Here is an 11,650-nt window from a genome sequence, read left to right on the forward strand (position 1 = left end):
AGCTCTCCACCCGCACCGTGCGGTGTTGGTGAAGCTTTGCTTCCCCTCCTGAGCCGTCGGACGGTTTGCCAGAATTTCTTTGAGGCCGACCGATAGTCCTCCTCCATGGCCTCTCCGAACCTCTCCCAATCCTGAGTTTTTGCCTCTGTCCGCCTGCGGGCTGCAGCACGCTTAGCCTGCGGTACCTGTCAGCTGCCTCGGGAGTCCCACGAGCCAACAAGGCCCGATAGGACTCCTTCTTCAGCCTGACGGCATCCCTTACTTCCGGCGTCCACCACCGGGTTCGGGGATTGCCGCGCGACAGGCACCAGAAACCTTGCGACCACAGCTACGAGCCGCCGCGATCGCAAATGGAGGTGGAAAACATGGTCCACTCGGACTCAATGTCCCCAGCCTCCCGGGATCTGGGAGAAGCTCTCCCGGAGGTGTGAGTTGTAGACCCTGCTGACAGAGGGCTCCGCCAGACGTTCCCAGCAGACCCTCACGATACGCTTGGGCCTGCCAAGTCTGTCCGGCTTCCTCCCCTGCCAGCGGATCCAACTCACCACCAGGTGGTGATCGGTTGACAGCTCCGCCCCTCTCTTCACCCGAGTGTCCAAGACACGCGGCGGAGGTCAGATGATACGACAACAAAGTCGATCATCGACCTCCGCCTAAGTGTCCTGGTGCCACGTGCACTGATGGACACCCTTGTGCTTGAACATGGTGTTAGTTATGGACAAACTGCAACTAGCACAGAAGTCCAACAACTGAACACCGCTTGGGTTCAGATCAGGGGGGCCGTTCCTTCCGATTACCCCTCTCCAGGTGTCACTGTCATTGCCCACGTGGGCGTTGAAGTCCCCAGTAGAACAACGGAGTCCCGGGCGGTGCACTATCTAGTACCCCTCCCAGGGACCCCAAGAAGGCCTGGTACTCTGCACTGCCGTTCGGCCCATAGGCCGCCACAACAGTGAGAGACCTGTCCCCACCCGGAGGCGGAGGGACGCGACCCTCTCGTTCACCGGGTAAACTCCAACACGTGGCGGCTGAGCTGTGGGGCTATGAGCAGGCCCACACCAGCCCGCCGCCTCTCCCCGCAGGCAACGCCAGAGAAATGGAGCGTCCAGCCCCTCTCGAGGAGACGGGTTCCAGAGCCCAGGCTGTGCGTGGAGGCGAGGCCGACTATATCTGGCCGGTAACGCTCAACCTCCCGCACAAGCTCAGGCTCCTTCCCCCCCAGCGAGTGACATTCCATGTCCCTAGAGCCAGTTTCTGTGTCCGGAGATCTGGTGCGCGGCTCCTGCCTTCGACTGCCGCCCAGATCTCTCTGCACCGGCCCCTTACGGATCCTCCTGCGGGTGGTGGGTCCACGGGAGGACGGCCCGCGCTCGCTCCTTCGGGCTGTGCCCGGCCGGCCCCGTGGGAAAAGGCCCGGCCACCAGGCGCTTCGCCGTCGAGCACCCACCCCAGGCCTGGCTCCAGGGTGGGGCCCGGTAGCGCCAATCCGGGCGGCGTAACTGGCCTTGATTGACAATTCATAGGGGGCTTCTGAACCGCTCTTAGTCTGACCCGTCACCCTGGACCTGTTTGCCATGGGTGACCCTACCAGGGGCATAAAGCCCCAGACAACATAGCTCCCAGGGTCATTCGGGTACTCAAACCCCTCCACCACGTTAAGGTGGCGGTTCAAGGAGGAGACGCCCCAAACCCAATAACCTGAAACTGTCCTCCCTCCATGACCGCTAAGCTGCCACCAAAGCAGAAATCTAACTATTAATTCAGACTTTAATTTTCTCCTGTCTACATAACTGTAATTCCATCTACACGAGCCTCAGTCAAGCTGCTCTAAATCGTTTACACTTGGTCCAAAACGCAGCTTTCAGGCTGCCAGCTGTTGATCCCACATTACCCCTGTTCATGCATCCCTCCATTGGCTTCCTGTAAAATTCAGAATGAACTACAAGATGTTGTTGGTAACATATAAGTCTCTGCATGACCTCGCCCCCTGTTACATTTCTGATCTCCTTCCTCATTCCACTCCTCGACCACTCAGATCCCCCGATCTCAGCCTTTTGTCCGTCCCCCGCTCCAACCTCAAAACAAAAGGTGATCGCGCCTTCGCTGTTTTAACCCCAACCCCAAGAATTATCTTCCCCAAACTATCAGATTTGCTGAATCATAAGCAGTGTGTCTCATATGATCTGAGATCAATTATTAAAAGCGACACTATGAAGCGCCACTGCGAGACAAAGCACAGAGCATCTTTTGAGCAGGTTAACAAGGGGGAAGGATTTTGGCCATTTTGCTAACAAGGGGGATGGCATCCCCCCCCTCGTCCCTCTCAAATCGCCTACTGTTTATAGACAAGCCTTTGTATAGATCTCCATCCCTGTCTTTTATATTGTAATTTATATTTACTTTATTTATTCATTTATATTTTTCTTGCACGTGTGAAGCACTGTGTTTTAAAAAGTGCTATAAAAATAAAGCTTTACTTACTTAAATGAAAATTATCTTGCATGTTTATTTAGTCATCATAAAACAGCTCCTTTGGTTACAAAAAATATGCAAACAAGTGAACATGATGCCTGTTGACGTGTATTTTAGTTTGAGTTTCTATGTGTGTTTTCAGTGTGCGTGTCTTTAGTTCCTGGTTTTGTGAGGGACGGCACGAGAAGTCACTGTATATAAGAGCTGGTGTTTCTCCTGTTCAGCACCTCCACACAGGACGACTGAAGCTACTGACGCTGACGAGGAATTCTGCAGCAGGTTTGCTTACAAACTGTCATTATATATTGAATTAACTGCCACTGCAGGTCGTCTCTTCCCTGGAGGAGTAATACTAACACGTCCCTGTCTGTCTTTATTAAAGGTAATCATCATCTTTGACATCTGCATCATCTCCACCATGAAGATGCTGACTGTGTCTGCACTTCTTTGTGCCTTGATGGCTCTGACCACAGCTGCTGGTGAGTTTTAGTCCATACGTGAGTGAATGTGAAAGAGCAAGAGCTTATGTACATTTGTCTGTACACGGCAACAAGGGTAAATGAAGAAATTAACTCACTGGAGGGTCAAAATGTCCTTCCTGCTCTTCCAGGCGCAGGGGATGAACCTGGGACAGCGGGAACTATTGTCCAAGGTGAGTACATATTTCTGTACATTTGTAAATCTAATATATGAGACATGAGTATTATGCATGTACAGAGAAAGAAATTGAATGCATTCATAAACACACAATGACAACAGCAGACAACTTAAATCAGTAACTGCTATGTCAAACTGTGCAGCTCGTCCAGACGCAGAGGCCGGAAATTCTACCGACTCAACAGGTCAGTGGGAACTTTTCCAGGATTGCACTAAAATACACTTCGTCATGATGTTCTCCTGTAAACAAACAGAAAGACTACTGTGGACTCATTATCCACTCTTGTCTGTTTGACTTCAGCAGAGGGTCATGTTGTCAAGAGGTCCACATTTTGTCGCGGTGGTTGGACTGGGCTCTACCGTCGCTGTTTCCTCTACGTTCCACGAATCATGACTTGGCCTCAGGCTGAGGTAATCAGGATTATCTTTATTCAGTGAGGCTTCTACACTACGTTTATTCTGTTCACTACTTTCTACACTCAGTTAATTGGCATCGTTTACAGAGTTTTCTTCTTTCTCCGCTGTAGAGAAACTGTCTGTCCATGGGTGGAAACCTTGCATCTGTGCACAACATTCAGGAGTACCGTGCAATTCAGAAGATGATAGTGAGGATCACTCGTGATCAGAGAGAAGCATGGATCGGAGGGTCTGATGCAGTAGAGGTATATTATTCATCATTATATAACAGTTATTTAATTAAATAATTATTGTCTTGACTCTTATACGTACAATAATATCTTCTGTATTAAAGAACAGATCTTGGTTCTGGAGTGATGGAACGGGTTTCTCCTTTTTTCTAACTGGTGTCCTGGACAGCCTATTAACGATCGTTGGCAGAACTGTCTACAAATGAATTTTTCAGGTAAATTCTAACTCCTTATTTTCCTTGAGAGCTCAGTGTACGATTGGTGTAAATGGTACAGGATGAATATAAAAGACAAATGACTGATAAACAATTAAAATATCTTTGGCTTTATGAAACCACTCGAATGTTACCAATACATGGCATTATATCACACACTACAAAATACTGAGTATTGGTTTTGAGATTGATTAGTAACCTATTAATGCAGCTATAAAAACCGTGATGTTGTGATGACAACAGCCCAAAATTATTTAAGGATTTTCAGCAGTATATTTTGAAGCAGGTCTGAGGTGATTCAGTGTTCAATATGTGAACGTACCTGCAGGGCAGCTTGCAGTACAGCCATCTGTCCACAAGGCAGTGCTGCTGTTAACTTTATCAGCTCGTCTTCAAAACATCCAGCTAGAGACAAACAGAGAATCCATTCATATCACAGTGATACCAAAAAGGAGTTCAGTATAAAATGCAGCAAACATAGTGAGCTTCATTGTCATTCATATTTTAAAGTCTTATAAACACTTTAAGCCTAAGAGGGTTAGATAAGGAACTAGACTTGAAGCCATTTTTCTAGACCCAACTGGATTATATTTGTCTTCAAAGAACAGAGATTATTTTGGGGGGTAGAACAGAAAATGTAGTTAAAAGAGGGACAGATTCGCCAGATATAGCCAACAAACAAAAAGTGACGTAATGGTGGGACAGGAAGTTAAGTGTTTAACTTACCTGGATGAACAGCGGTGGAGGAGAAGATCTTTGTTGTACTTTGTTGAGATCCCTCTTTTCTGTCCCGGGCCTCCAAGACTACTTATACGAACAAAAACAAATTGCTGCTTGGCACAAAGTCACAAACACTGTTGTAAAATGTGGGTATAGGTTGCTTTTTTGGCCGGACAGTCCCTGACTTATTGAGTGAGTGAAGGTTGGATCCAGACTGGCTCAGGTGAAAATACCAGTCCTGTGCGTTGATGCTGCAGCGGTGGGGGTGGAAAAGTTTAAACAGACTCAACTTTTGGAAAAATGCAACCCGACGTCATGCTGTAGTGGCCAATCCGGCGTTCAGACTGGTCAAACTGCTCCAGTCAGCTTCATTGGTTTGTTAATTTGTTTGCGAGAGAGAGAGACACAAAAAATCCTAGCAACCAAAAGAAAACAAAATATGTGGTCACTGTTTGACAAGTGAGGTTGAAAAACTCCATGACAGTAGCTGCACCAAAGATTAGCTCCTGAATACATCTTAAATGTGGACCTAAAAAGTGGGACATTTTTCAAAATTACCTTCAAATAATCTTCAGAAAGGACTCCAAAGAAGAGGTAACCGCATTAATCAACAAGAACAGAAGAGGAAATATCATCTTTGGATATATTTTTTAAATCAAAACAACTGGCTAACAGTCAAGCTAGCTAGCAACTGTTAACTGCTACCAACTTTCCAAAGGAGAACTCACACTCACTTCACGAGAAATCAATAACCAGTCCATACCTGACCGATGCGTCACAGTATCATATGCGCACAGTTGGCACAGAGACAGTACAATGAAACTGGAAAACAACAAAAAATCTGCTGCAGTGAGAAGTGGAGTTGATGGTTACGCACTCTACCAGTCCAGCAGAGAGCAGCAGAGTAGGAGAGAAAACTGCTCTCCATGCGCCGACAGGCACGAGGGAGAGCGCAGGTAAAGCACCCCAAATAACAATCACTCCATACAGAGTGAGTCATAGAAAAACGAGAGACATCCCGCAGATAGAAACTAATAAGAAAGAGCAGAGGGAGTTAATAGATAATTAGAATATCTTGTTATGTAACTAAAATATCAAATACATGTAGTGGAGCAGAAGTATAAAGTAGAAGGAAACTGAAATACTCAAGTACAAGAACCTCAAAATTGTACAACATTTGAGTAAATGTACTTTGTTAAATACCACCACTGTAACAAAGGAAGTGTAGAATCATGCAGTCAGCTATTTTATGTTTTGACATTATTTTAGATGAATTTGTAGATATTTGTTTTCACAGGAACAAGCTGTCGGAGATGTTTACAGGTAAACAAAAACAAACAAGTACCTATACAGGATGAATCAATGCTCCATTCAAAACAACTGGACAACATTTCCAGCAGAATTTCTACATACGGTTTATTCATGTGTTTTAAAACATTGACTGGGTGCTGGTAAAAGTCCTGGATTCAATAAAACAATGTCATTAATAAAAGGAAAAACAATATCTAACAACTCCCCATTTTCAGTAAAAATGATCTCCATCAAGTGTAAAAAAAATAAACAATTTTTGCTTTAAAAAAACCCTAAAAACGTCATTTAAAAAACCTTCATGTCATGTAATACATGTTAACACTATTTTAGATACATTATTACACATTTTCCTCCCATAAACATAATATAAAAACATTTTTGTGGGCTTGACATGTATTTCTGTAGATAAGATGTGGAGATGTCCACCAGAAATGTATATACCTTTAACAGATTTTGTTTTATTAATATGTAATATTAATCACTCTGACCTGAGGAGAATCCACGAAGGGCAAAATATCCCACAAGTAAGGTGTAGTCTATGGCTAAAACATCCCGACTACATACTTCTTTAACTTTATTAAATTTCAATTAATTACCATAAACAGCTTTTATCATTTCTTGGGACTGAAACTATCTGTGAGATGTTTTTAAAGATTTACATCTTCAGCAGGAACCAATGGGCTCGGAGCTGAGAGCCACAGACAGGAAGTCAGACAGTATTGCGAGGAGGACTAACATGGTGTTGGTTTGAGTCTTTTTAGGGGATTTCTTGACATTAACCAAAATGTAGATTATAGCCATCCTTATCCTGGACTGCAGTACATTTTCAAAATATTTAACAACAAAACAGTTTGTGCAAACACATCATCTGAAATCACCGGACACGTTTGACACTTTTAGTGCCGTTAATTCTTTTAGACAGAATCTGAGCTTCAGTCTTGCGGCAGTCTGATCCAATGTGGTGGGACTTCATGTGTCTTTTCACACAGTGGCTCTGACTGAAGGCCATGTCGCAGACAGAGCACTTGTAAGGTTTCTCCCCAGTGTGGACCCTCATGTGAGTCACCAGGTTTGAGTTGCATAAAAATCCTTTGTTGCATTTGCTGCAAACGTGCGGCCTCTGTCCGAGTGACTCAACATGTGTTGGGATAAAGTTTCAAGGCTGCGGAGGGATTTACCGCACATGTTGCAGCGGTGCAGCTTCTCACCTGTGTGGGTCAACCTGTGACGTGTCAGATCAAACTTTGAAACACATGATTTTTGGCACAAATCACATTTGTGTGGCTTATCCACCTCATGGACCCACTTGTGATTCCTTAGCACCGACCTCTGAGCGAACGCTTTGTGGCAAATCTTACACTCGTACGGTTTCTTTCCTTTGTGTCGAGCGACGTGTCCGTTGAGGCCAGTGATGGAGAGGAAAGACTTTCCACAGATCTTACAGCTGTGTGTTTTCTGGTGACTTTGAAGATGACTCCTCAGCTCCTCTGCAGACTCTGAATGTGAGCAACAAACCGATAAAATCATGACTCATTTTGCAGTTAGTCAAAATAATCGCAATATGATTTTTGGCATATTGTTCAGCCCTACGACAGCAGGACTGGGGCTACCTGAAGAAACCAGCATACAGACCCAGCACGCCCACAGAGCCCTCGCTCAAACACCAAGTTCAGGTGGTGCTCGGAGATCAATTTGTGGTCAATGTTCTTCAGTTTGAAACCAAGGAAAACTGTTTTGCCATTTACAATTATATTAAAAGCTATTTTACCCCACGAAGTCGGTCCAATATCGAAACAACTGGCAGCACAAAGCATGTGTGGACTTCTATTTCACAACGCTATCCAACATGTTTGACTATCCCAAATACTAAAACAACCACATTTCTGCTTTAAACTTACCGCTGGCTAAGAGCACTTCAACATGAGAGTCCTCCAGGATGCGGATCCTGAGGTCTACATGGTCCTGTGGTTTACTGATCCAAGGTCTGCCAGGCTTCCTCCTGTCAGACTGAACTCTGGGCGACAATAAATTGAAATTTGGAGGTTGGAAGCAGGTTAATGAAGAAATAAAGCAGTAATTTAAGCTGCAGTCTGCAGGCATCCATGTATCTCTACTGGTGTTCTGCCTTGTTTTTGGTGAATATCGAACCTGTAACCACTCTGAGTTTTGTATTTCATTTACAGAAACAGTTGCATTGTGTTGTTGTGTATTACCTGGTTTGATCAGGAGTGGATGGAGAATCAGCAGCAGCATTGTTTCTCTGTGATGGAAGAAACTCATCAGTGGACTCTAGTTCCTCAGCTTTGTTCTCAAATGACATGTTCTTTAGGAAAATGGCTCCACAAGAACACCACAAATAAAAATGTCCCCCTCTCCCTCATTTTTCTCTCTTCTAAAATGATTTCCTTCCCAACCACAAAACATATGACATGTTTAATCTAACGCGAACAAAGGATCTAAAACTCAATATGAAAAAACAAACATGAAAAAGAAAAAAAGGACAAGACCACAAACAACAAAAACAAGGCGAAGCTTAATATCATCAGTGAGAACTTCCTGAACTACCGCTTTGAGATAATTCACAGAAAGTACGACAGAGACAGAGATAGAACTAAAGCTGAAACTATTACTCAATTTATTGATTGGCTGATTGACAGAAAATTAATCAGCTGCTATTCTCTTAATCGTTTAAGCAATTCCTCAAAAAAAAGGCCAAATATTCCCTAAAGTTGGTAGAATAAAGCCAAAGTTCAGACGTGTTGTGGAGGTCAAACTAGTGCAGTATGAATCATGACAAAGTACCTGCGGGCGGTGGTAGAGGGCTGAATGCCCAGTGGACCTGATGCTCCTGTAGATCTCCTCTGGTGTCAGCGTCTTTACCTTCAGAGGCTGCAGTCTTTTGGTTCTTTAAGATGTCAAGATGTCAGAAGGTTTCTCTTATACACTGAAACAGAGACAAATACGTTCTTTCAGTTCAGTTCAGAAATGTGTTTAAAGATGTCTTGTCAGCATGGTGGAAAGGAACATTTACTCCAGTACTGCTCTTTTGTACTTGTTTTGAGGCTGCACCGACACTCGCAGCTGTGTGGATGCAGGAAATAAGCTCAAGTCAATGGCCCAAAACAAGCATGACCGAGGACTGCGCACGGATGAGCACTATACTGCATCATTCCTCGCCCAACCCAGAAATTGTTTCGGTCCTCCAACATGAAGGAGCTCCAGTATACTTAAATGTCCAAAGACATTCACACAAGACCTACATTCTCATAAGCTGGATTTATTTTTATTTTTTTAAAACATCAAAAGCTGCTCCAGAACTGTTAAAGCTGATCCGACTGTGCTACCGGCTGAAACCGACATGGCTTCAGATGACAGTTCAGAGGAAAGGACGTCTCGTTTCTCTAAAAACATGCTTCTTCTCTTTTATTTTAAACCAGCTTTGAAGAACCAAGAAACTCCAGACTCAAATCGTCAACATTACGAGCTGGATAACTCGGTACGAAGAACAGACACGTTGGTGTGGAAGTTTAGGGTTTGGTGTTAGTGAAGTTTTGTTTGTTGTTTTGGGCGACGCTCATCTCTGAGGTTTATAATAAACGGCTATTTCGAGCTTGGATTAATTAATCCCCCTTTTATTGATTACAAGGGGTGTAGGTTTGGTCTGAGAAGTGGAGGAGACACTGAAGTCAGAGCTTCTTTAACAACAACAAAAGTAATATAAATGTTATTTTCTTCATTTACATTCATTTATATCTTCATGATTAAATTGGTTCTCATGCTTTCCATTACAATGTTATGTACAAAAACATATAATTTCCTTCACAGAGATGTGATACATTTGATCTTTTTAGAAGAATTATCCGTGAATAAAAACAGCAGAATTATTTTTTGTTTTACCCAAAAATGTGTAGGAGTCTGGGGATGTTTTCAGCCCTGAGTCATGTCTGAAGGCTTCAACCTCCACCAACAAGGTAGGGCAGCCTGTAAGTCGCCTGAGAGGCAAAACCCTTAAAGTCACTCTTGCTTGTTCAGCTCACGGTGAAATGTGAGAAATTAAACTGCTGTGTAAGAGGCTCCTGTTTAATTATCCTGTTTTCACTACATGTTACTGACTGGTGGGTGGGAAGTCACTAGAAGAAGACCAAGTTTTACGTTTATTGTTAAGTTTTATTCAATTTATGTCATCACTAAGTTTAAGACGTGCTTTAGACTGAGACATCCCGTATTTTTAAAATGTTAAACCGGGTTCGTCATTAGGTGCCTTTTCTCTACGGGGAGAACACATTGTCGTGTTTAACTTATAACTACTTAACTGACAGACATTCAGTCTAACGCCGACCTGCTGTCTCCTGTTTGAGGAGACTGCAGGTCCCGAGGCTGCAGGAGAAGCTCCAGCTGCCTCCTCTGCCGGTGGATCTCCTGCCTGAAGCCCGAAGCCTCCTCCTCGTAACCGGCTACGGTTCTCTCTACAACCGCTAAGATTTCCTGCGCGGCTGTTGTCAGTTTCTCGGTGACGATTCCTCTCAGGATCTCCGCTTTAGACATGTTATTAAAGCTGTCCACGAGCTCTGCCTCCATGTTGTCACTGCGGATCCAGCTCAGCAGCATCACCGCACGTGTTGCTGTTGTTCTTTTTGTTTTTGTTGTTGTTGTTGTTCTTCTTCTCTTCTACATGTTTTTTGGCGGATTACAATACCAACTTTTAGGTGCATACCGCCACCTACCGTACCGGAGTCTGTAGAACAGTCTGTAGTTTACATAAGTAATATTAACAAGCAATAAACAAAAACAGAAACTAAACAAACAAATAAAATAAATAAATAAATGAATAATAATCAACAACCATACTCTATTAAACAACCAGGTGTTTATTAAGGAATCTATTACCCCTCTCTGAGTTTCCCATCTCTCTCCCTTTGTTGCAAACCTTCCTTCATTATATTTATATATAGCTGCTGACTGGTGACATCAGAGCAGCTGACCAATGAGGTGAGAGCAGAGTCCTGCCGACCAGAGAAGGTGAGGTCGACCAAAAAACATCAAGTCCAGCTGCAAAGTCATTTCTCTTTGTGTTGATGCAGAGGTCATGTGAGGTGAACTCTCACCTTTGAGTGTGTTCACAGGTTCAACCTGAGACGAACTCTGTGCACATTAAAAGGTAATAAATCACAACCTCCAGCCAATCAGGAACGAGTTTTCATCCAGACCAGGATATGATGTGCACTAAATAAAGTAGTAAATAAAACAAAATCTCATCTTGTCTCTCTTTATTTCTCTTTTCCCTCCAGCTGCAGGAGGAGACCAAAAGGGAGGAAGCTGAGAAAGAAGTGAAGAACCTAAAGAAAGAGAGAAAGCATTGTTTATTAATTTATTGATTAATTCCATCTTCTTCACAAATTATTGATATTAATCTGAAACCAAGAACTCAAACTACATGAGAACAAATCTGAGACACCAAATAACTTTTCTGAGACTGAACAGATCCACGTACACGCACACACACACACACACACACACATGCACACAACCACACACACATGCACACACACACAACCACAAACATGCACGCACACACACATGCACACAACCACACACACACACACGCAACCACACACATAATTTATGTAT

The 11,650-nt window shown here is 43.7% G+C and overlaps 1 protein-coding gene across 1 annotated transcript; it reads right to left on the reverse strand.

The window, feature by feature from the left end:
* Positions 1-6,102: 6,102 nt before the first annotated feature.
* Positions 6,103-10,645, reverse strand: LOC122870709 (zinc finger and SCAN domain-containing protein 31-like). Its single transcript, XM_044185070.1, has 6 exons — positions 10,347-10,645; positions 10,132-10,152; positions 8,825-8,927; positions 8,236-8,282; positions 7,921-8,036; positions 6,103-7,518 (listed from the first exon to the last, which is right to left on the reverse strand). The coding sequence occupies exons 1-6, from the start codon at positions 10,628-10,630 to the stop codon at positions 7,085-7,087; spliced, it is 1,005 nt and encodes a 334-aa protein (XP_044041005.1). The 5' UTR covers positions 10,631-10,645; the 3' UTR covers positions 6,103-7,084.
* Between the last annotated feature and the right edge of the window lie 1,005 nt (positions 10,646-11,650).

Source organism: Siniperca chuatsi, linkage group LG22 (assembly GCF_020085105.1).
Source record: "Siniperca chuatsi isolate FFG_IHB_CAS linkage group LG22, ASM2008510v1, whole genome shotgun sequence".
In the NCBI taxonomy this organism is placed as follows: domain Eukaryota; kingdom Metazoa; phylum Chordata; class Actinopteri; order Centrarchiformes; family Sinipercidae; genus Siniperca; species Siniperca chuatsi.